The sequence below is a fragment of the Harpia harpyja genome, chromosome 1 (assembly GCF_026419915.1).
Source record: "Harpia harpyja isolate bHarHar1 chromosome 1, bHarHar1 primary haplotype, whole genome shotgun sequence".
Classification (NCBI taxonomy): domain Eukaryota; kingdom Metazoa; phylum Chordata; class Aves; order Accipitriformes; family Accipitridae; genus Harpia; species Harpia harpyja.
In genome coordinates this window covers 12,101,853-12,127,328 of record NC_068940.1, presented here as the reverse complement: position 1 = coordinate 12,127,328, position 25,476 = coordinate 12,101,853, and the positions used below count along the sequence as shown (strand labels likewise).

At 47.8% G+C, this 25,476-nt stretch overlaps 1 protein-coding gene across 5 annotated transcripts in view; it reads left to right on the top strand.

The window, feature by feature from the left end:
* Positions 1–367: 367 nt before the first annotated feature.
* The window catches only part of RREB1 (ras responsive element binding protein 1), a 127,461-nt gene continuing 102,352 nt past the window's right edge, over positions 368–25,476 (top strand). For 2 of the 5 annotated variants that reach the window (XM_052777192.1, XM_052777105.1), the window contains exon 1: positions 951–1,625. Coding sequence is in view for 2 of the 5 variants with exons in the window: in XM_052776920.1 (XP_052632880.1) it covers positions 806–845 (40 nt within the window). In the remaining 3 variants the exon portion in view is untranslated. The other 3 variants (XM_052776920.1, XM_052777376.1, XM_052777018.1) reach the window with 3 other exon arrangements.

The window sequence follows — 25,476 nt, the reverse complement described above, 5'->3', positions numbered from 1 at the left end:
GGAGGAGGAGGAGGAGGATGCAGAGACATTTCCACGGCCAGCGGAGAGCCCAGATGAATTCCTAAAGCCAGCAGCCGGCTGCGCGGCACCGCCGCCGCGGGCTCCGGATGCGCTCCAGCCCCGAGCGCACGCCGCGGCCGGGGAGAGCCGCCGGCTGCCGGGGCACACGCCCGCCCGGCTGGGAGCGGGGCCGCCGGCCGGCCAGGCCCGCCCGGGAGAGCCCCGCGGCCGGCGGGAGGACGCGGGGCGCCGCGTGGCACCTGGCCCCCCCCTCCTCCTCCTCCCGGCTCGGGGCATCCCGCTGCTGCGCTGCCGGCGGCGGGGGCCGGTGCACGGCGGGCCGGGCGGAGGAGGGAGAGAGGGAGGGAGGGAGAGAAGGAGGGAGGGAGCGGGGGGGGGGAAGTTGTGCTCGCTCCTCTCCTTAGAGGCGCCCCTCCCCGCGACGAGGGCGAGCTAGAGATGCTATTTGCAACAGGCTGCTGCCGCCGCCGCGGTAGCGCGTCCCCGGGAGAGGAGCCGGAGCGACACGTGATGTGTCTCCTTATCAGGGTGCGCGGGGCAGCGCGGGGGCGGGCAGGGGGCGGGGGCGCCCGCGGAGCGCGGGGCGGCGGGGTCCCTAACCGTGCCCATCTCTCCCCTCCAGGGAGGCGCGGAGGACGGGAAGTTAGCGCGGAGTTGATGAACTTTGCACATCCACAGAAACGCCATTTTGATTCCTTTTTCCGGAACAAGTTTGCGGCTCCCTCCCGTGCGCGCTCCCCCCCCGGCGCGCCCCCGCGCCCCCCCGGCGGCCCATCCTCCCGGCATGTCGCGGCGCAAGCAGCCCAGCCCCAGCAAAGTCCGGCGTAAGTACCGCGGGGCTGCCCGGCCGCCGCGCTCCCTCACAAAGGGCAGGAGCGTGCCTTAACTCCGGAGGGACCTCTTTTTTTTTTTTTTTTCCTTCTTCTTTTCTTTTCCTTAAGGGGGGGAGAAGGAAGGAGGAGGAAAAATAAACTTCTGGGAGGGGGCAGGCGCGGGGGTGAGGACGTTGCAGCGTGTCGGCTGGTCGTGCTACTTTTTAAAAAAAATGAAATGCTTGTTAGGGGGCGAAAAAAAGTTTCCTTTAAAAAAAAAAGAGGAGGAAAAAAAGTTTGGCTGGCAGCGGTGGAGATGATGATGAGTTCGTGCAGCCTCCCTCTTCCCTTCCCCCGCTCCTCCCTCTCCTCTCCTCCCTCCGCGGCTCCTGTTTTTTTTTTTTTTTTTTTTTTTTTCCCCTTCCCTGTTGCAGACTTTCTACCAACCAGCGGCACCAGCCGCGGCGTTTTGCCTTCAGGACCTGATGCTCATCCATATTAAACCGTCTGAGCTCAGGAATCCGGCCAGATCATCCCCCCCCTCCTGCTGCAAAGTTTATTTTTAACCAGCCACCGCCACAATTTGGATGGGGCTGCGAGGAAGCAACATCTTCTAGCCCGGCTCGCCCCCGCCTCCCGAGCCCGCAGCCGCTTGCCTTTTAACTTTTCCTTCGGGCTTATTTTCCTGCCGGCGGTGGCGGCGGGTCCCGCGGCGGCCCCTGCCCGCTTTTCCCGGACGGGAGGGCCGCGCCGGAGCTGGGAAGTTGGGATGAAGGCGCCCCTTCTCCGCAGGTAGAGCCGGCTTGCGCCGCGCATCTCTCCGCTGACTTTCCGCCCCCCCCTCACCTCCCCCCGCCCCCCCCCCCGGCGAGGCCGGCCGTGCCTGCTTTTCCTCTGCACCCCGGTACCTCTCCCCTCTCCTCTCTTCCCCCTCTTCTTTATTTTATTTTGTTTTTTTTTCCTCTTTCCTTCTCTTTCTCCACCCCACCCCCCCGGGAGGGACGTGCGTGTTCTTTCCCCTCCCGGCCTGCGCGGCGGCAGGGGGGAGCCAGACCCGGGGGTGGCGGGGGGCCGCTGCCCTCCGCGGGTCCCCCCCGTCCCGCTGTCTTTGTGCGGTGCCAGGGACACATCCCTGCGCGGCGGGGCCAGCGGCGGGCAGGGACGCCCGGGCGGCGTCACCACTACAGGAAGGAGCCGGGCAGCATCCGAGGCGGGGGGGGGGGGGGGGTGGGGGGTGCCCGGCCCGGGGCCACCCTCGCCCCCTTCACCCCCCGTGTCGGCGGGGGGGAGGTGGGGGCGGTGGAGACCTCCCCCCGCCGCCGCGGCGATGTTTCGGGTGAAAACAAAGTTTCGGGCCGCGCGGCTGCCGCCCCCCCCGCCGCCAGCGCCGCGGTGCCCGGCGCGGATGGGAGCCAGCCGCGACCCGTCTCTCAGGCGACTGCCCTCCCCATCGCCGTTGCTACGGGCCGGGACCCCCGCGCCGCCTCCCGCCGGCGGCTCCGCGGGGGCCGCGGTGAGGATGCGAGGCAGATCCTCCCGCCCAGTTCATAATGCAAGGGGCCGGGGGGGGGCTCTTCTGCCCCCCCCCCCCCCGCCACCCCCAATCCGGCGGCGGTGCAGGGGGGCGCGGGCCGGGCCGGGAGCGGCTGTTGTTGGGCAGAGCCGGGCCGGGCCGGGCCGCGGGGAGCGCGGCGCGCCGAGATGCTGCAACTTTTTTTTTTTTCAGCAGAGGAGGGGAGGGCGGTGGATTGAACTTTGTCATGTCGCAGATAAGTTTCCTCTGGCTTCTTCTCCCTGCATTTCTCCCCCGCCTCCCCTCCGCACGCAGGCTTGCTTTTCTCTGGTTTTTTTTTCCTGCCCCCCTTTTTTTTTTCTTTTTTCTTCCCCCCCCCCCGTTTCACCTCTCGGCTGCAATATCTTCGCCTGCTCGGCATCCTCGCCAGGTTACGCAGGAGGAGGAGAGCACTTCTCCTAGCTCAGCACATTTCCCTGCCCTGCCTGGCCTGCTCCACTCCACTGCGCACCCCGTGAAAGCCCGGGCGCCTCCGTGCCCCGCCACCTTCCCATGGCCGCCGCGCCAGGGTGTCCGGCCTGGAGCTGATGCTCTGGTCCTGCCCGCTGAGGAGCCAGCATCCTGCCCAGGAGCCACTGAACTGATTTCTGGAGGGAAGGGGACACACACATGCCAACCATCCAGTTTTAATCCCGACTCCCTCTTTTGCCTGTCTTCTGTTGTAGTTAAGATCAAGTGTGGTTACGTATTTGAGAAACAGCTAAACGTTCAGTTCAGTGTGATTTGAGGGCAGTGGTCTAGGAGAGACAACAAATGCAGTTCATGTTTCTTACCATTCCAACATCCAGCCCCGTGCCTTGGGAAAAAAATTTGCTTATTAACAACAGGAGCAGTTGCTAAATAACGCTGTCTTGTCACCCCTGCAGTGCACAGTAGACAGCTGTTATGATGGCTGAAGTTTTTTCGTTGAGGTCTGTAGTTTTGACACAAGCACCGAGTTTTGTTACCGCAGTTCCTGTTTTCCACGGGGTCAGCGTGCGTGAAAGGGATGCAGTGACTCAGGGTCAGGCCAGCCATATTTGTTTTAGGTTTTAATTTTCTCTTTGAAGACTTAAGGGTATATAGTCTTTTCTTGGTGTGCCTGCATAATGCCGATTAGCCTTAACGGGAGTTGGGTACATCCAGGGAAGAATAGGCCCTTTTGTTTGTTAGAAACCCAGAAACAGCATGAATCCATCATCCAATCAATCAGAGTACCAGGGCTCTCCCTCACCTGCCGGCAGGGACACATCCAGCCTCCTCTCTTGCTACAGGGCAGCTGTGCTCGGCCCGGTGTGGCCTCTTTTGCTCCCTCACCTTCCTCCTCCTGGCAGCCGTATTTGGAACGGAATTTGTATCGTGTACTTGGAAAAACACCATCCTTTAAGTACAATCGAGTAAACTTTTCTTCTGCTTTAATTTCGCAGGCAGCTTCTAGTTGTCAAACTGTTGTTTGTCCATCAGTAGTGACTATTTATGCAGCCACTCTTACACATTTCTTTTAATAACTAATAACCTGAAAGAATATTGGTATTAAGATAGAATATAACAGGGTGTTTGCTGACTGTTTTTCTGGATTTTTTTGTTTGTTCGTTTGTTTGTTTTTTCAACCGGACTTGGGTGTTTGAAGCTTTATTTGCTTGCAGATTTCAGTGTAGTGAAACATCTTATTCTGACTCAGCTCCCCCAGGTTATGTGCCCATTCTTAACTCTTTCCAATATTTGGTGACCCTCTGACCAAATGGCTTTTCTTTTTGATTCTGAGGGTCAGGAGATTCTTGAAGTTTCAAAACTGGGAAAGCTGAATGTCTTCATTATCTGTTAGTAATATTTATAATCCCCTTTGGTACCAAAGGCAAGTACAGTGTTTCCTAAGGCATACAAACATTGACTTCTGTAGTGCTTTTCTCAATCCTTAAGGATTTTATCACTTTGCCTACATTGAAGTCACACCGCAATCATAACAGTAGCTTGACTTTGGCCGGTGAAAGTTTCTTCCTAAGCAGAAATAGTTTGGATTGCTCTCAGTTGGATTTCTCATTTAAATAAAAACTGTTGATGTACTTACTTAACATTGTGTAGATTAAAAACATATAGATAAATCCCTTTGGTTATATTCATTATCCCTTGTAAAAGTAGGTGGTGCTTAGAAGGTCATAGGATAAGTGTTGCTAAGCAGCTAAACAGAAGGATGCTAAAATTAACCTGAGTGTTTTTGTAAGGGATTCACTTTTTAAGTTGCAATGATTTTTTTATTGACTTAAAATACATTTTTTGATAGTAAAACATCTGAAAAAAATACTTAGATGCATGAATAAAGCTTTCCAGGGGACTATGTTGAGTGTTCGGGTTATCTACATACAGGAGTAATTCCACCTTCCCCCAGTACGCCTAAATTTTACCAGCATTGGGCCCTCGATTTGTGCCCTTTGCAAATGTCCTTCCAGAGTTATCTGTTGCTCCAAGAACATCTGATGTATGTTGGATAGCAGCCTGTAGGGACAGTCTTGGGAAAAAAGAAACTGCAAAGGTTCCCCAGGAACAGGCAGAAAACAAGTAAATCCTGTTAGTCTGAAATCTATGCATGTGCAGAAAAAGCCCCTTTTAACTTTTTGATGAATGATGCCTAAGTTTGGAAATCTGTGTTTTAGGTGTACACTCTTAAAACATGTGAAATCATGTCTCCTTCTTTCAGCACAATAAAGGTTGTTTTAAAATGAGTGTGTTATTGGACCATGTTACTGGACCAGTTTGAGACGGCTGCCTTGATGATGTAGTAGCTTCTTTCTTGGTAGATAATTGTCTGTAGAGGAGGACGGTAGTGCTGCTTTTGGTTCTCCCGAAGGTAGTGAGAATGCCTGTTGCTCTGTGTCTTTTTCTTTTACCTCCTTTCCGGATTCGAGCAAGACGGTCAATCATGGGATTACAGCTTTAAAGTACGCTTTTTCAAGAGTATTCTGCAGCTTGGAAAAGGGCCAGGAGCTGCTTTGCGTTCTTCTGAGTGCAGCTTCATCGTGGATGGAGTGTTCAGGTACCCTACAGCTTTGCTGGGAAGTGTCTCAAGGATTAGATGTAAACTTTGAGGGTGAGGAGGAGTTGCCTTCTGAGACCGTGCAACAGCTCGGTTCTTATTTTGGGGTGGGAGATCTGACTTGCCGAGTTGTTGTTCAGCAGTTAAAGCAGATTTTCTTTGGGGAGGTGTATGAGGAATCCTTTCTCTCTGTGTGTTGGGGGATTTTGTTTTGTTTTGTTTTTAATATCCTACATAAACCAGCACCTATGGTAGCTGTGGCTCGCCCCACAGCCCCTCATTTAGAAGCATCTTTATAGGCAGTGATTTCAAAGGCAGGACTCGAATATCTTTGGAAATGCTACTCTCTGGTGATACACTGAAAAGTTAGCTATTTGTGTGGAGCCAGGAAGGGCTTGAAACGTGCAGAGCTTTGCCAGGCCAGGTTTGGTTATCAGCGTTTGATTACAAATGAAAATAGGTGAGGTTGGCTGAGGTGGGAAGTGCTGGCTCTGTTCTGGGGTACTTCTGAACAGGAATTTCAGGAGCATTGACTCTTTGTTCTTCTTTGGTGCAAGAAATCTGATGATGGCTTATCTTTGATGTCTGCCAGTCATGATGTTTTTCCCACCTGAAGGTGTTCCCTCTGCCCCACCCTGCCCCTCTGTTTTGAATAGCAACATTTTGAGGGCCGGTGACTTAGAACTGAGTGTGGGCTTCCGAGGCAGCAGTACCGGAGCATTTCACCCCCCTTCCCTCAGCATTTTACTCAGAGCAGGGTGACAAAACTTATGTCGAGCTCGTGCTAATGCTTTATTATGAAATGTTAAAAGTACAAATAATTGCCAGCTGGGGCATATGCTGTGGACTCCCGTTGGATGGCTTGTTCGTGTTGTGCTGGAAAAGGGTCAGAACAAGGAAAAGGGCCTGGACAAGAGGGAGAAGAGTCAGTGGGATACTTGGCTCGTGGCTGTGCCGTTGTTAAACCTGTTAGAGCAGCCTCCTGCAGGCAGAAAGGAATTGTCCTGATGTAACTGAGCAGCGCCTGGACCTGTGCTTCCTTTAGAAACAACACAGGCCTTCTGGTGTATCCTGCTTTTTTTTTTTTTTTTTTTTTTTAATAGAGGTATTTCAGCTTTCAGGTTGGCCAGCCTAGCAATCAATAAAGGTGGTTGCCTTTGAATAGGTGCTTCACACAAAAGAAGTAGTTGATGGGTGGAGACTGTTTATTCAGAGTGATTCAGCTAAGTAAGGCTAAGAGAATCTGAATACCTCTTTAAAGATGTAGAGAAAGGCAGCTGTTTTAACAACAGGATTCACCTGCAGAGTTGCAGCCATCCGCAGAGGTGCTACAGCAAGGGAAAAGAAAAGCTGTCAAAATCCCCCACGGGCGTTGTTAGGCTCCTGAACTAAAATAGGTATTCCAAGGACCATTAGAGAGGGAGGCCTTTTAGGCCTTGATTACCTCTCCCCTCTCCTTTACCAATCTTCCCATAGAAGCATGTGGAATGCAACTTACAAATTTCACTGTTTTGCTGCACCTAACCTTCCTGAGCAAAAATGGCTCGTATTTAATCTTATTTAATTATTTACTTATTTAAACTCAGGATTTCGAGAGATCCTTTTCCTTTTGAAGAAGACATCCCCTCATCCTGGTGCCTGAAGTTTCTTTGAAGATCCATTTCCACAAGGGACGTTATTTGTGTAGAGCTCTCAAAAAGTGTGGGAGAGGTGCTTGCACACAGTGACCAAGTGACTTCCCAGTGTAATTTCTGTCAGCTTTGAAAAATTGAATTTTGACTTTTAAGTCACTCTGGGTAAAAAGTATGTTAAGTATCTTAAAAATTTTCTATGCTGATGTGCCTGAGTGACTTGCTAATTTGGTTCTAAAACATAAATATATTTTTTGGTTAATAGTGGAAGTGCAAGCCTCTGATACATGTAAGAATTCTCCACTTGTCATCTCCTGGTGGATATTTTAACAGGTGTTAGCAAGTTCTTTCTTGAAACAGCATAAACATACTCGTAGGTGTTTTAGGAATGGGTGGCCTGCATCATCCGTCCTTTGAAAACAGAGGATGATCAGCCGTTGACAAACCTTTTTTTAGTTAATTTAGGTACGTGCTTCCTCTCTGAAGATGAGAGAAGCAAAATGTTCACATTGAAGTGTAGCTGGCCTTTGCTTTTATCGTGTGATAAGCTGGCTTTAACTTGAGCCCTTGTTAGTCCCGTTTTGTACGGCAGGTGATGTCAGTGTTCAGGTGTATCAGTACCTGGGAGTGCTTTGCTCAGAGCGCTTGCATCACAGCAATAAATTCCATTCCCGTGTTCAGGCCGCACTCCTTCACACTGTAACGTTACAGCTTGGACAAGGGAGAACGGCTTTGGGTTTTGCGCCGATAAGCAGCAGTATTTCCTTTAGGGAGCAACATCACTTAATTTGGACTACTCATAGCTTTGGGTAGGGGAAAGAGCCTAGTTTAAGTTCTGCTTTTTGTTACACAAAATGCGTTTTCTTCATTAAATTAAGTTCATTATGTCTTATTGCTCTTAGTGTTTTGAGAACATGAGAAGCAGCCAGGACATGAATACCTGTGTGCTATTCTTCACTCGTGTGTGCATTTTTTTTCTGATGTTGATGCAGTTGCCTGTGCATCGAGGACAACAGGTGGCTGTGGCATCTTGTGCGTGTGCTTGCCTGCTTCGTCCCCTACTTCTCCCCAAAAACATTAAGGTATCCTGAACTGGTGTTCACCTGGATAACTTGCCGCACAACTCACATATTTTGCTGTCTATACATCCTGATGCTTTTGGATGGAAGGAAGGAGGGCTCCAGGAGGAGGCGTGCTTTTTAAGTGAGATGCTGAAGGTCCAGGAAGTGGAAGCGCATGCCATAGAAGCTGGTTGTGGAAGAGATGCAGTTGGGTTACTAAGGGCTTCCATTTGTGAGGTTTGACTGTATTTTCCAGGGGAAGAAGTATGAGTGCAATGACAAGTGTTTCTCTACAGAGATGTAACTTAGGCCTTGTATTTAGTTGATTTGAAGGGTATATTTCTTTTGGTCTGTTTTTCTAACAGCTGCAGGTATCATTTGTTCTTCCTGCTTATCAGATGGTCCAGCCAGGTGTCGCTTAGTACATCTTACTACATTTCCAATTAAGGTTCAAAACTGTGGTCCTTGGCAGCTTCTGAAACAAGTTTTGGAGCAACTTCTAGCCTTTACAGCAGATAGGTGGCTTTTCTGCTTGGTAAGGTCTCCTGGCAGTCTTTGAACTGTCAGGAGCATGACTGTCCATGTAGCAAAAGGGTAGAGAGAGCTGTATCATAGTGCCCCTATCTCCGTGGTGTAAACTGGGTTTATTGTTGGAAGCTGTGCTTTTCTTTAAATAGTGAAGAATTTATTTTCATATCAGTGCTACCTACACTTTGTGGGAGAAGTCTTCTCCATCCTCTGTCTCCATTCCTCCTTTTTGGGAAATGGCAGAGTCTTTTTGCTGAGTGTGAGGTGGCCACCATGTTCAACCTAACCAGAGGGTGAATTTCTACAGGTGGGTGAGATGATCGGTACCTCAGAGAGGATGCCAGTTACCTTGGGAGGAAGCCATGCAGATGATAAACTCTGGAGGAAGGAACTGGCGGATTCTGTAAACTCGGCAGCCCTGCTAACTGCAGTTCAAGCAGTTCCCAATCTCTACTTGCAAAGCTCTTGGAACTTGTAAGCTCTTTAAAACTAGTGACTGAGGATTTTCCATGGTTCCCTTTTCCCTCGAGAAAGAAAAAAAGGCAGAAATAAATGGTAAGGTTGCTCATTTTAAATGCTCAAAAGTCAGCAAATGAAAGTTATGGTGTTCACAGAACAGTTAAGTGGGCCAAGCTGAACACAGATTGTGCCCCGTTATGGTTGCTGTTAGGTGTTTAATAAATCAATAGATGTGTAAACAGTATGTAGAAGTGGAAAACATGGCTTCATTCGGATCAACAGCAAAATTCTTTCAGGCTTCACTGGACTTAAGATTTTATGTATATAGTGCTGAAAGCTTTTGAGCATTCATAACATGAAAGACGCCAGGAAACTTTAAAAAACTGAAACACTAATAGTGTCTTTGTATTTTTCTGGTGCCTGAAATTCCTACAGGTGTAGTTACAAAGTCAGTGCATCTGTTTTAGGACTTTGTTTGAAAAACAGCAAACTGAATTTGTGATATAATAGCCTGTTTTGACTAAAGTCTCTTCCATCCTGGTTTTGGGCATCACTGAAACAGTGTGGCCATTGCTGCATCCCTTTTCTAAATCCTAGAGGCTGTGCTTTGACTTTCTTGAGTATACTTGCTCTGGTGAGTGGGAGGAGGACTTGTCCTTCCCAGGCCTGCCCTTCCCTGCAGGAAAAGGGGAATGTAGAGAATTCTCCCTGAGGATGGATCTGGGGCAGAGATGTCCCCTGCATGTTTGGGGCCAGAGTTTTTATTTACACCATTGCGTAACTCTTAATCTCCATAGGAAAAGATGTGGGTTAGTAGATCTGCAACGCCGCAGACTTGCATGTGGCCATGGGCTGCCTGATAGCCGATGTGTGCTAGTATTGCATAGTAGATGTAGTGGTGCCTGCCTGGGGTTGTCCTGGAGTATTGGGTGACCCAGTGCAGAAGGATCTGCTGTTGCCTGACTTTCGACCTCATGCATTGGCAGCCTCTCTTGTGCGTGCACTGCCTGAATCGTCTGACTTGCAATAAATGTTTCCGTTTGTGTGCTCACTGTCTTTTCAAAATGATTGCTAAAAAGTATTTTGGCCAAAAATAATTTACACTGGACAAGAAGATGCCAGCAGCATGTGCAAATTGCACTCTGTAGTTACTGTCTCAGCTAGTGACTCAAACGGAGCTGCGCAACCCAGTAGCGCAGATGTGGATTAGGAAAGTCCAGGCTCCTGATTTAAAAATTTCCACTATTTCTGGTAATGGATGTTTATAAGAGCTCCCTAGTCCAAAGGCCCAAGAAATGAGCTGCTGGTGGTGGTCTTTTTCTAATTCCTAGTACACAGATGCCAAATGTTATGCTTTGATTTCCTACACTGTAAACTCTTCGGGGCAGGGATCAGCATTCAATTACCAAGTTTTGAAAAGCCACCTAACACATTGTGGAACTGACCTGCTCGGCATTACCTCAGTATAAATGTTTAATTATAACTATCTTCTTACCCCACAGTGGAGCCTTTCCAGATATCAAGGTTGAGGCATGCCGGGAACCTGCACTGCTGCTGCTGCTGAGGTGTCTACGTATAAACAGAGAGCTTTGGTTGCAAGGCGGAATTTGGGCAGCTCTCATAAATGCCTAGTTTGCACACAAGGGACAAAGATTCTTTTTTTTTTTTTTTTTTTCCCCCCTAGGCAGCATAGGTGCAAGTATATAGACGTGTTCAGGGGTCTGTGTCTGGTTGGTTGGTTTTGAAGCAAATACGCTCCTAGCTTTAATACATGTTTTAAAGCATCACAGTCAGACCATGTCCTTCTCTCTCCCTTTTGCTTTAGGTCTGTATGTAAAAATGACAAATGTCAAGGTTCTGAAATTGAGAAATTAGAAGAAGAAGCTGGGAATAGAAAGATGTCACCCTCTCAATACGTCACCTTCCCAAGACTGAAACGAAGTGCAGTTGCTGGCTCTTGCCATTCACAAAGTAATCTAATTCTCTTGCCTTGAGTGACTTGCGTTGTAGCTTTAAACTGAATTCTTAAATCATCCCAACAGTGATGTATGTATCATTTGTTATGTTTATACAACATGAAAATATATGGAGTAATGGAAACATCTAGAAATTAGACCTCCAGAGAAGACTCCCATTTTAATCAGGTTACTTACTTGGATTAAACCAACCCAAACTTAAAACATGTGGGCTCATGTGCTAAACTAGTTGCATTTTCAGCACTCCAGGGGTCTGTCTGGGAGTTTATCGGTGCGTTGTTGTAGTCTGTTCCAGCCAGCTTTGTAGGAGCAGTTTGGTGTTACTAAGGTTGGAATAAACTGATGTCAGATTTTTGTCCACAGTGCATAGCAAGTGGAGGTCAAACGCTTGTACAGCCAGTGATACTATGACTTGTTAAGAATGTACGCAGCAGGTCACTTTTCAAAACATCTTTTGAAAAGCAGCCTGTGAGAGCAGTGCCATGTAGAAGAGACATGCATCTTCCTCTGGCACCAGCAAATGGATGCATCCTATCACATTGGACTGCTGAGCATGTTTAGTCATGTTACTGTAATAAGCTCTGGGAACAGGAATGGGTTCTGCCCTGTTGCGCTTCGGGAAGATTTGAATGAATTTGACTGGTTTGTTCCAGGGAAACTTGTGTTTGTATCTGCTGCTTTTGTGCTCAGTACAGAGAAGGAGTCGAGTTTGTTTCTTGGCTGAAGGGGGGGTTTCTTTGCAGTTTAGGAGTGCTAACATCACTCTGCTTAAATTCTTGTTCCTTAGAAGAGGTAAAATGAACAAAATCCTGACTTCCAGAATCGTCAGTGTTTCTGGTGCTGATAGTGTACGGATCTGCTGGGTTTTGAGACTCCCCTTTGCCCAGATAAACCGAGTATTAGGGACCCTTCTCTTGCTTCCAGTTGTACCCTTCAGGCATCCCTATTTCTCCTGCCCTGGTGAATCATCCTGCAACATACGCAGATGTAAATTTTAAATGTGCTGTGGCAGGGGTTACTGTCTTTATCCTTTTCTTTTTGTCTTAACACAGCTTAGCCTGATGGCTCTCAAGGTATTTTTTAAATTTGGTGCCGTGTGTATGTCGGAGGCATAGACTTGCCTATGATCACACCAAGCACTGATCCTGCAGACACTTTAAACACAAATATAATTCTACTTAAGTAGGTTGTTCCATTTAAGTCAAAATACTGGCATGGGAAAAGTTAGGGGAAGTGTTTCAGGACTGGGGCCTGCGTTTAACTTTCAGAAAAAGTATTCCTGACACAAGCCAGAATCTTTAACCCGTGTGAGCTGCAGCTCCAAACTCGTCTCACTGACTTCAGTTTCTGACCTACTTGAGGAGGTATTGCTCAGCCCGAGGAAGTGTCGCAGGTCTTGTGGCCTGAGAGGAGTTGGCTTTGAAGACAGACAACAAGAAACGTGGCCGTGAACCCAAACTCCTTCGATACACGGTGTCTGCAAGAGTTAAACAAAAGCGCTCCAGCAGCTCATGTGCTCTCTCTGTGTGCATACTTTCCTAATCTTGACATGGGGTCTGAGCTGCAGGCTCCGAGGGCGTACGTGAAGCTGGCTTGGCTGTCACCTTTTCACTCCCCAGATCTGGCTGCGGCTCAGCACAGGGACGCTCCCCACCGCTGGGATTACTGGCTGCAGATAGCCAGCTGCCTAAAACCTGCCCCCGTGGGGCTGGCTGGGCCGAAAGTTGCCCTGGCACGCCTCGCCTGCCCTCGCACTGCTTCCTGCCCTTGCGGGGAGCAGTAGAGGGAAGAAAAAGTGCTGCGGTGGCCCCTTTCCTGCGCCTGGAAGATGTCTTGCACCCGCCTTGCGCTCTCGAGTTGGTCTGGGTGAGCTTTCTGCTGCTCTGCTATCTTCATTTGGCTGGAGAACAGCTGCCTCCGAGGATGGGTCTGCTCGAAAACAGGGGAACAGCTGTACGGAGCGGGGCCCCCACGGGCCGTCTCTGATGCTGGCGGGCTGTCCCTGCCTGTGGGGAGAGGGAGGACGGAGCACGTGTTTTTCTCCTCTAGGTGACAAAGTCCTAAGGGCAACTTGGGCCTTGGCTGTCCGGGAAGAAAAACTGCAGTTCCTTCAACCCACAGCACCCTGTCAAAAATTGCTGAGCGTTTCTGAGCAGAGGCTGGAAATGAAAGCTGGCTTTTTTTTTTTTTTTTTTTTTTTTTGCTTAGGTTTCCTTGGAAAGGCTGCCAGTGGCCACCTCACCCCACCCTGCAGACACGTGGGCGGGAGTGGGGGTAGCCGGCAGGAGGGAACATCACCAAAAAGGCAGAGCAACTTGGCTCTTGGCCACGCACAGGAGCAGGAACAGCTGCCTAGATGGCCCCCGGAGCCTCACTGATGTCAGCATAACCAGCGCTCCTTAAAATGCAGCACCGTGTGTGGGGGGCGAGGGGGAGCAGGGCTGGGAGCGGGTTTAGGGGGGTAAGCAGTACGTAAAACAACCTCTGGGATTATTCCCCTACCCCTTCAAAACAGACCTCTGCTTTCTGTAGGAATGAGAAGGTTTTGGATGAGTGAGTGTTATGAGAAATTCGTCAAAGTAGAACAAGTTACCGAAAGCAAGGAGCAGAAAGAATACGTGTTGTAAAATCTGTGTCTGTCTGCGGTGTGTCTGTTTGCTTGATTTTTTTTCCTTTTAAGAGAAGTGTGGCTAGGAACAGTTCAGCACTGTTGGATAAATCTGTCAGTGCCATTCCCTTCTCTCTCCCCTATGTTGTCTCTGAGAACCTGTCACACTGTGACAGATCATACTGTCAAACATCATACTGTGTTTGAAAAGTATCTGGCTTGTCTTGGGATGCCGTATGAAATACGGCAGGATGTGGCATCCTGCAGGGGGCATGTCATGTGTGCTTGCTTGGCCTCCTGCACTTGCTTGAGCAGAGGAAGGGAATGCACATCAGAAGAACACAGTTGTTCGCAGCTCCCTTCCACTCCCTTGTGTTGTTCCAGAGAGATGGCACTTTGCATTACCCCTGAGGTTTACTGAAGCTGTTTTTCCTCATATGTTGATACCAAGGGTCCCTGGTGGTGAGAGCCTCTGCGTGGTTAAGGGCGGTGGGGTTATCTGTCTGACCTCTGTGACATGGGATGCACAGTGCAAAATTACTCCTGTGATGGGTACTGAACTGAATGAATGCAAGTTCCTCTCGGGCCTGATGTGACTTCTTCCAATGTAATAGCTAATTCAGTAGTTTCTGAAAGTCGCAAGAGAATCTGACGTGTAGCTGGAAGTGCTGAGGGAAGAGGATACCAGCTTTTCCAGAACTGTGCAGCTCAATCACAGAACGAGGTTGGACTGGACATGAAACTGGATTCCAGGGTGACGTGGTGATTGCAGCCTCCGCCGGCTTTGCTTCTTCCCACAGCTGGGGAGTTGATTTTCCCAGTAGGCCTGTGCCAGCATAGTCCTGCAGCTAGTCTTGTGGTGTTACCCCAACACAGAAGTTGTGCTTGAATTGCTTGCAAGTGGTATGCAGTGCACAAATCTAGGCGACAGGGGTAAGCCAGCCTATCCGCGCTTGTTGCAAAGCTGAATTTGCAAAATGCTGTCTCCATCAAGGCCAGTGTAATAATAAGTTGCAGAGATTTCGTCTTGAAAAACAACCAGCGTAACATAGGCGTTTGGGGAGGAGGGTATTGCGCTCTTTTATAAGCCTCTTGCTTTTGTTCACGCAGGTTAACTTTACGAGTCAGCTCAACATTTCCTATATTATTCCAGAATTCTTGTAGTAATTAGCAAAAATGGCTCAGGGTCACAGCAGTTGTATGGGACCGAGTAAGCATCTATTCACATTCTTTTCAACTGGGACCGTGGCATGAAAAATGTATTTACTGAAGGTCACAGAGGGAGACAGTAACAGAGGCAAGAAAGAACCCAAATACTCTAAATCCAGTCCTGTGTCTTCACCATTAGATCATGCTTCCTGTCTAGGCAGATGAACCCACATAAAAACCTTGGTTCACAAACAGGTGACATTCAAGTACTACCAGCATTCTAAAATACGGCTAGGGCTAATATATTTGCTCTGACTTTCATCTTGAGATCCTGGTGGAACACCTGTAAGTATTTACATTTTAACATGAGCTTTTGTGCTTGTGAAAGCAGACAGTTTGACAGCAATGACCTCTCGCACAAAAGCCTGAATAAGTGATGAACTTCCAACAAATCCATGACCTGAACTCTGTTGGATGCATATTGAAGGCGACAAGTTAATACGGCCTGTGGCAGTACCAACAAGAGGCCTGGCTCTGTGCTGGACTTTTCTGCTGGAGGTGGTCCGCAAATGTGCCTCTAACCACCATCCCTGCCCAAAGGCCTGGAAGTAAGCGTGCCTGTACTCACTGCCTAGGTGAGGGCCTCGGGCAAATGTTTGCTGCAGAAATGACTTCAGTGTTTTCCAGAGGTTTCTCATCCTGCTGCTCTGCTCTGACCCTGGGTCAGTGTTGCAGAGAAGGCAGAAGCGTGGATGTGTTTCTTTCCTCCCAAGCAGTGCACTACAGAGTTTGCTGTGATTCAGTTGAATTGAGTGGTAGTTAAAACTTCAATTACGGGCAGCTCTGGAGTTGGACACGTCTCTGCTGCAAGTGTGGTAACCTCTGGCTGTCAGACAGGGAAGACGGCCGTGGTACGGTAACCTCTGAAATCACCCTGACCTGAATCACGCTGAAGCTGCGGCTCCAGCAATGTTTCCTCAGGACTGCCCTGTCCTGGAATGAGCAGTTCCTGGTACCTGCTTCTCCAGTGAAACTTGGGTTCAGAGCGGGGAATGCCTCTTAAAGCTGACAGAAATGCATCTGGATCTGTGGCGGAAGGTTTTTTAGTCCTGTGGAGTAAGTCATGCTGCATTTTTTTGCCCACAAAACTGAAAACTAGAGGGAGTCCTACTTGTGTCTAATACCAAGTCAGACCAAAAGCCCATCTAGCCCAGGATGCTGATCGATGTGGATTTATCAAAACGGAGTATGGCAAAAGGGCACCTATTAATGATGCTTTCCTAGGATAGTCTACCAGCAATGTGCAGCTTCTGGAATCTCTTGAGCCAAAGGGTTTTTATATAGGTTCAGTAATTAGGTTCAAGAATCCTTTTTTCTGAGCTTGTCCAGCGGCTTTTTGAACTCGTACTGACACGTGGCATGTTATGGTGGTGTGGCAGTTTAACTACATGCTCTGTTGGAGAGGAGGTGAAAAAAAAACTTTCTAAGACTGCCATTTGATGCTTCCACTGGATACCATTTAGGACTTGTACTGTGGGAAATAGCAAGTAATCATTCACTACCAACCTTCTCCATGCCTTTCAGGATTTTGTGGACCTCTGCTGTATCGCCTTTGTGGCCTTCCTCCCAGGTTGGAGTCGCGATCTGAATATCGGTTATTATGCAAAAGTTGTTTCATGCTTTTGATTACATTGTTCACCAACACTTGTTAAAGCTTCAGTTTGCCTTGTTAACATCTTTCACAGGCACATGCCAAAAGTACTTTTATTTGCCTACATATTTATTGCTGTAAGACGTATACTTGGACAGGCTTAAAGATTTCCAGGTGCCGCCAGGATTCTCCTCTTCAGCAGCTTTTTTAGGAAACTTTCTCAGTGTTGGCAGGTTACAGGCAGAAGATGCTGATTGGTGAGGGCTCACTTACTTCCATCCTGATTGCTTGAGAACTGCTTGTTTCAATGGTGCTTTGCTTGCTGCTTTCCTTCCCAAATACACTACTGCTTTCTAAGGGCAGTGTCCCTGTATCCCTCCACTTAATATTTCCCCCCCCCCACAGATGGCAGCCTGAAGCATGCCCTGTGTATCTAAAACCTTAGTGAACGCAACTTACCCAGAGACAAGGGCCATTTGTCCTTGTCAGCTCTGGGGGTATTTCTTTGAGCTCCACTCAAACCAAGTGATACTACCCACAAAAAAGTTTGCCTGCTTTCCAATGCTAGCCTACTTATTTGGGATGGTGACTAGGATTCACCCATCTGTTTGGTCTTGGCGGGTATCAGAGGAATTGTTTTGAGCTCTCTGAAGTAAAATGTTTATTGGTATAACTCTACTGTGTTCCCATTCCTTTTTTTTTTGGTAGTCTGCCCACCCACTTGTCCACCTGTAGGACTGCTCCGTGTTGGTGGACTTGGAGATTTTAATTTTTGCAGCCGAAAGAATTTTGCTTCAGTACTAACCATACCGCTAGTATTTACTTACGTTAGATAGCGCCCAGGGTGCTTTACAAATCAGTGCCTACAATGCTACTGAAATGCAGCCACTTCTGAAGTGGAGAGTGAGAAGGGAGAGGTTTAGATCAGGTCACGCTAACCGCTTTCTTTCTCTGTGTTAAGTGCTGTGCATTCTTCAGTACTGACATAGCCTAAAAAGGAACCTTGGTCTTTAAAGCCCTACCTTAACCTGCCTACCAAATGATGCATGCTACTTGATTTGTGTTTAGCTGATGAAAAACTTTATGCCAACTTGCTAGAACTGGGAACTTACTTGCAAGGGTGATGCTAGCGATTTCCAACCTTTTGGTAAAGAAAGCCTTTCACAATGAGAATGCAGCTTTATCTAGGTTACTTATTCCCTTTATTAAGCCTCTCAGGATTGATGAAATATAGTGGTCTTAGGAGAAACAAGCCCTGTTCATCGCGTAGTACTGATTTATAATGATAATCTTTCAATGTTGCTGTGTATAAAACCGTTCTAATAAGCTGTTCAGCACTTAGCGCTGGGCTCTGTGAATTACATAGTGTTTGGAAGTAGCAAGCATATCTGTTTGGAGAAAGGAGGCAGGGGCTGTCCTTTTAAACTATCAAGTTGTGGTTGTAATTCTGATTGTTGAATTCAGAGCTTGTCTTGTATTACTCTGCTGCTGCTCTATGCATTTAGTATCTTAAATTTAAATTTAGCATCCTGAAGGCTGTGTGAGGACCAAGGAGCGGAGCTGTAGCGTGGCATATGCTTTGCAGGTCTCTCTCTGCTCTTGGGTGTTAGATCTGGAAAACCTAAAAGCTAAAATAAAGTCATTGTGTATGTGTAAGCAGGAGGGCATGTTTATGTTGCTTTAATTGGAAGTGTTTTCTTAACTGCCTTTTTTCTTAGGGTACATATCCTAAATATTAAAGATCTTAAATATCTTAAAGGTACACCTTAAAGTGCTAGGCCAAGAAGCTGATAAGGACTTTCTGTATTTGTACCTCTGTGTTCCGAAAGGTTAGTTTCGGCTGGATCAGTTCTCTAATCTGACTTGCTATGCAGCTGATCTAGTTGTGCTGGCACAAGGAGGCAGTGGAGAAGACATAGCAGAGGAGGACAGGACTTGTGATTGCAATGCAGATAGAACAGATTTTAAAAGTTCATGCAACTATCATTAAAAAGACCAGTGCTCAAACCATCAAAACCATCATGTCTTTGTAGTGAAGCAGGGGCCAGGAGGAAAAGTGGAAGAACCAAGTGGGATGCCTGTTCGCCAGTTTATCTTTGCAGGGGCCTCGAATCAACCTTGGATAAAACAGGAGGCATTGCTTGCTAGGATGGATCCTGGAATCCATGTAGCAGTGTTGCTGGGTTCATGAATTCCTGCACACAGAGCCTAAGCCAAGCTCTGCTCCATGGGTGAGGGGTCATTAGCAATGTCTGTTGTATCTGTCCTTGGTTATAGGAACTGCATCTGCTGTGTTATTGGGCTTAGGATCTTTGCCAGCTTGGAGTTGCGATGTTGAAAAACCAGCACAACCGTTTGGTTTTTTTTTGAAGATGCTTCATTTTTAACTTGTATATTCTCATCTGCATTCTGGCTTCCAGCTTCGCTGAAGGTAAGCGTGAGCGTCCACTCCGTGGCTACTATCAGTTCATGGGTATCTCAGTACCGTGATGCCAGTAACTCTTAAGAGTGGCAGGCTTATGTTTATACAGTCGCTTTCCCCTGCCCCCCCCCCCCCCCCTTTTGCTTTTCCCACTTGCCCCTGTCTTTCAGGTACATTTCGGTGTTTGCCTTCAAAGGTTGTATTTAACACCGCTTGTATTTTAACTCTTTTTCCCCCCACCACTTCAAGGCAAGTATTCTTCCAGGTATGTGACTACAAACAATGGAAAGGGAAAAATCTCAATGGAGAACTGTGTGCGATGTTTGTTATCTCTTTGAAGCTGCCTTTTTCTTAAGAGTCTTTTGATATTTAGGTATTTCCTCCCAGCTTTCCCCTTTCTGGTGTGTCTTTGCCTGGATAACTAAAAAAACATTCATAATGATGTTGAATTGGTGACTTCAGAATGGTTTCCTTGGCAACTTAAATGTGTGTTTGACATCATAGGATGAAGAGGCAGCAAAAACAGCTTAAGGAGGGGGGTTTGGTTTTGTTTTTCATAATTTGTTTACCCCCTCACCTCTAGTAGTTCATTCCTGTTGTTGTACTGTAATTCACCTCCTCTTCAGAGGTGCTGATACAAGGGTTCGTGGGGTTTCTCTGTAAGCCTTGTCTCTAAAATGATCTGGGTCCTTGCCAGTCCTCTTTCATTTTTTCTGTCTTTCAACAGTCACACCTCACCAACTTTTGTTTTGGTCACTAAAGAGGCAGCAAACCGTAGGCTTTCCCTGGCATGGGAATGAGCAGCCAAAGGAAGGGGAAGAGCTTCTGGAGAGGTGTTGAACTGCAGTACAAGCAGCACAAAGCTACATGCTGTTTGCGTCAAGAGGCTTGAGAGTTTCAGCTGTGAGATAGTCTCGTCTTCCCATCTTACCGCATCTTACCACACATCACACATTCTCTGTTTGCTCTCTTGACGCAAATGTCTTTATTGCATTAGCCGTGCAAAAATTCTGTTGCTTCTGTAAATCCTTTAGCTGTTCTGTTCTTTCTCCTCCCAAATTAATTTCCATCCTAGGAGAGTATCTTTCTTAATTATGCTTGATAGTCTGTAAGGAGATCATGTTTCGTCTTGTAAGATTGTGGTCCAGGTTTTGTTCTGGCTGAACTGGTAGAAATCTGGTGCAACTTTGCCAGTGTTGGTGCAGCGTCTTTTGTGGAAGAAGTCGGTTTGAGTAGCCAGGAGCAGGGTATCAATCATTGTGCAGAGATACCAGCTTAAAGAAAACAATAGTGAAGACTGATGTAGGTTTTATTGGAACACCCAGACTTCTGTTATAAGGTATGGAACTAAACGTATGCTAAAGGCAAAATAAGTACAGTAACTGCAACAGCACATTTCCAAGAAAATTGTCTTGTTGCAAAGGAACACGGACTGTGAATGGGCTTTATGGCATCTGCACACTTAACACAGCCTCTATTGGTAGTTATCATCAGTTACAATAGTCCATTTGTTTTTAGATTTCTGAAGTTATTTTTTATAACTGTTTGGGGGAGTAGCGTGTAAAACAGGGCAGCATGTAGAAATCTAAAACTCCAGCCAAAAGACACCTCCTTTTTGTGTCTACGTGTTGCAGCTGTCTATCTCTTGGCAGCAGGCAGCCTGTGTAGAATGTGAGGTTTTAGCACTGAAGCGTGGAAGAGTGAATTAAGGAGTTCTGAACTTAAAACATTCTTCTTTTCTAGGGAATTTTAGTCCTCACCATTGCTTAGTTATTTGGAGACTATTTGTAGGGTGGTTTTGTTTCTTTCGGTAGCTCCTTATATTCACAATATGATAAACTGAGACAGGTCGCTAACTCTTCAATTTTCTCAGTTATTCTACAGTTTAGTAATCAAATGGAGTCAGTTGCGTGGATACCCAGCTGGGAGGAAATACAAAAAAGAGCATGTGTGTTATTGTTTTATGGGGAGGAGAGGAGGAAAGGGGAGATTTCAGTTTTTCACTGTGAAATAGACTTTTGTATAAGCCACATAAATGTTTTGCTTAGGGATGTCAGCACAGTACATGTTGTTTCTGCATAAACTATGGATAGCATCATAACACCTAGGGCATAGTTACACCTTTTAATCTCCCCTTGTTACACCTGGAAGGGCAGAGGATTTTGCGAAATCAGCCAGGGTAGCAGCTTTCCTCCAACAACTTGACACTATGAGTATTTGCATTTCCGAGTAAGTAGATGCACGCTTTTGTGCCAGGCAAGCAAACTGACAAGGGAAAGGCGTAATAACACATTGTGAAGCTTCCTATTAAAACCTATTTTTTTAAAAAATACGTTGTGCATTCGGTTACGCAGGTGTTGTCAGAATAGAGGGTGGAAACGGCATCCTCGGCCTTCCAAGGAACGGGATTCAGGTGATGACCTCCATCTCCCTTGCAGAGTAAACCCTTGCCTTTTGCCCAGGCTTTTTGTTATTCCAGCCTGGTCTGGGATGCGGTTTTCCTTTCAGCTGAGATACTTGTTCTGCTGTAGTTGTTGCATCCGCACTAGGCAGGCAGAGAAAGCTGGCACGGGCAGTTTCGTACACCGGTAGTGTGTACTTGCTGGTGAGGGGCTGGGCTTCTCTGACTGAAAAAGGTATGGTTAAAGTCGTTCAGCTTTTGTGTGCGTGGATGAAACCTGACTTTTCGCTCCACGGAAAAGGTTAAACCTTTCCGAAACACATGTGTGTTTCAGCGTGCAAAGGCCGTGTGGAGCTTCAGCAGGTTTCAGCTTTTTTTTCCTTTTTTTGGTTCGTAACTTTTGCACGGCTTTTGAGTGCCCGTGCTCCTCGGGAGGCTGGTATTCTAAGGAGTGGAAGTCATCCCGGGGAGAGGAAAAGGACAAGCTAACCTTGGCACCTGGGGCCTGGCTATTATATTGCGCTTCCTCTGCGGGGCGGCGCGGGGCGGCCAGAGTGATGTTCTCACAGCAAATGGAGGAAGTTGCTCTAGCAGAAGCAGTGCTCCTGGATCTCCTCTCGCCGGGGGGATGGGGCAGGGTGGTGAAAGAGGGTTACACAAAGCACCGAGGTGGGGAAGGGAAGGAAAAAAAAAACCAAAAAAACACCAACCCTCATCTCTCATCTATGTGCAACGGCTCGACAAACTTTTCAGAAAACTGAGTATTTCGGGGAGGCCGGGAGGGGTTGGGGAGCGGAGGCCGTTTCCCTGGCCGCTGCCGGCGGCGGGGGAAGGTACCACGGGAAGGAGCCGGGGAAGGATGGAGGGGGGCGGACGCTCCTCTCCCTGGTTGCTGACTAAACAGTTATGTCAGCTGGCAGTCGGGGCGGCCTGGGGATTTGTGATAGAGCTCCTGGAGGGTGGGGGTGGCTGCGCGGGGGGAAGGGAGGGAGAGGGCTGGCCCTGCCGCAGCAACTGCTGCTCTCGCCTCTCCGCCGCGCTCGGGGCAGGGGGGGCCGGCCGCGGGCTGCGGGGCGACCCCGGGAAGTTTTCCCGGCGATGCCCGAGCGAAGGGGACGCGCGTGCATCTGCCGTCCTTGTTTGTTTAAACGTCGGCGCGGTGCCTCGAAGGGCAAGCCCAGCCCGCTGGAAGGCCGTCCTGTGCGGGAGAGCCTTCCCGTCTGAGTGGTGGTACCCGTGCCTTCCTCGCCCGCTGAGTCAGGGCCCTCCGGAGCACACGCCTCTGCCAGCATCGTCGGAGCCTCTTGCTGGGGCGTGAGGAGCGCGCTTCCGTCTGAACTTGGTGCTGCTCGCAGATGCTCGGGGAGAGGGCAGGCCTGCGGGACAGAGCTGCGTGTCTGTCCCTCCGCCGGGCTCGGGCTGGAGCTCGCCGCGACGGCGCGAAGCGCAGAGGTGGCGGCAAGGCTTGGCCAACGTGCTGCCTGCTGGTCTGCCACAGGTAGAGACTTCCCCATCGAAGCGCGGCCTGGCGCTGTTAGAAAGTAGACGGTGAACTCTGGCTGCCGTTCAAGTTTAATGTTTCCTTTCTTGGCCTTGAAGGCAGATGGAGCCCAGGGTAGCCCTTACACAGAGCAGGAGGTATTTATAATGATTCTTTCGGGTCGGTAATGTTCAAATCCTATTTTTCTGTTCTTCTTGTTTTGTTTTCCATAAATCGTGTGCTGTAAAGTTGGAACAGCCTTGGAACAGCTGTGGCTTTTCATCCATGTGCTTCCCTCCCCTTCACCCCCCATTAGGAGTACGTGAAGGATGGGGTTGCATGTGAATCACCTCTATACCTATTTCACTTCTCCTGTCCCAGCAGTGAAAGACAGAGAAGGACCCTGTCCTGACAGGCAAAAAGGGTGTGTGTCTCAATTGTTTGAGGTCAACTGAGTTAGCTGAACACAATTAAAAAAGAAAAAAAAAAAAAAAAAAAAGGCAAGCTCTCTCGATGCTCCTTAAGGTACAGCCTACTGTGTCCGAAGCCATGTTTGTGGCTGTGTGAGACCAGTTAATGTGTTAACCTGCATCTTAATGAACATTAAGATAGATTTTTAGTAATGTTAATCTGACTCAACTGAGCTACCATGGTTGTAGTCGTGAGTGAACCTGTCTGGCCCACGTGGACAAGCTTGCTGGAGGCTTTAGTTAGCAGGACAGCACCAGTCAGTGTTTCTAATGGTCTAATTAAGATGATTTGCTTTTTCTTTTTTTTATTTTTTTTTTCTTCCCCAAAGCTGAGTGCACCATGGAAGATGAGTGAAGGCTGTAGAAAAATGTTTATATTGTGATGTGGAAATCTACAGATCTCGCCCAGGAGTCGGTTTGTTGTACCTTTGTGCAGCTCTCATCACCTCAGCGCAGTTCTCAGCCGGGTGTGTCGTGCCTGGCACTCCTTCACAGCACACTTGGATGCTCTTTTATGCACGAGTCAAACAGGAGTGTGATTTTGTAGGGCCTCGCAATCCTTTGCTGAGTGGCCTTACAGATGAGCTGGGCAGCTGGACTTCTGTCAGTTTGTTCTCAACGATGTACGTGTCTGCTAGCCAGTGTGGGAAGGTTATAAAGCACTAAAGTATCCGAGTAATGCCCCAGTCTCCGTTCTGCTTTAAACGCAGCCGGCCACAAGAACGAGCGCCTTGTTGAGAGGGTGTTAAAATAGATAAAACCTGAATCCTTAAACATCTAGCTTTTTTCCTGCTTGTGGTAGCTAAAAAGGCTTGTTTAGTGGGGGGGGGGGGGGTTGAACAGAGGAAAAAGTCTTCAGGAGATAGGAAGCCACTCAGAAGTTACTGTTAAGCCAGATGTATATTGTATATTTTTTAAAGCAGTCAGATTATCCATGGCTCTATGAAGGTGGAATTAATTTGAAAGAAGAGGGGTGTGTGACTGCTCGAGTGCTTAGACATAGGGTCTGAAATGCTGAATAACCGCAATTCTTGCTAACTTCACAAGGAACGCTTCTGGAAATGGCTCTTGATGCATTGGGTACAAAGCACTACAAGTGCGGGTAAACAGTTCTTTAAAATATTTTGGCACGCTGAGAAAACTTCAGTGAGTGCTACTTGGAAGCTGAACACTTGACTTTTCGTGGATAAGATCAGTTTAAATAGGTGCGTTTTAATTCCTTCTGTGTGTATGAGAGAGGGGAACCGGAGGGCAAGTAAAAAAATCAGAGGAAAAGACCTCACTGCTGACTTGGGAGACTTGTGTGACCTTCTGAGCCCCGTGCACTTGTCTGTGGTTTCCAGCCAAAGTCTCTCACTTTGAGAGCGCCTTGCTTCTCATGCTGAACTATTTTTTGACGCACTGAATGAATGCAATATGTTAACACTCCTCTAAGTCCCAGAATTGCTTGGCTGCCCCTTGCCCTGCCTGCCTCGCACTGGCTGAAAAGGTACCATTGTTTGTTCTGCAAACAGTGGGTGATGGTTGTTTCCAAGGTGACTATGGTGCTGTTGCTGCCCTCTAGTACAAAAAAAAAAATTGGCTTTAAACACCTGAGAGCATCCCACTGTCACCAGAGATGATGGGAGGGAGGAAAGAGCTGTTTGTTAGAGCTCTCTGGGCTGGATATTAGAATACAGACGGAGAAAATGCTGGTAAGCTAAGAAGGGGCGATGTATACATTTGGTTTACGCTACAAAACATTCTTCCTAAATAGTGCACAGGTACAGCTATTATAAAAGGTGATTATTTCTAAGCATGTATCTCTGATGAGAAGAAATTATGGTGAATTTAAGGTCTTTCAATCATACTTATCAACTGTTAGTTGTAGTTTGAGTTTAGACTAGTAATATTTTGCTTTTTCACTTAATTAAGAGGATGTTTTGAAGACTGCTCAAGCAAGGGTGTATGGACTTCCTACAAGGAAAGCTAGAAGGGAACACTCAGCAGTTCTACTAGACTTGCAGGTTTTCAGATTGTTCTGGAAAACAATTATTTGGGGATAAAGTATGCATCCCCCAGAAAGAGAACCCCAATAGTTAGTTCTTTCATTGCTTTTGTGTATTCTTGGAAGGCCTATGGTACTCAGAACTGTGACTTATTTTGAAGTGTCTAGGTGGATGGATTAGAAGCCTTTTTTCAGTCCTTTCCCTGTGCTGCCTGCCCATCTACTGATGCAGCTGTT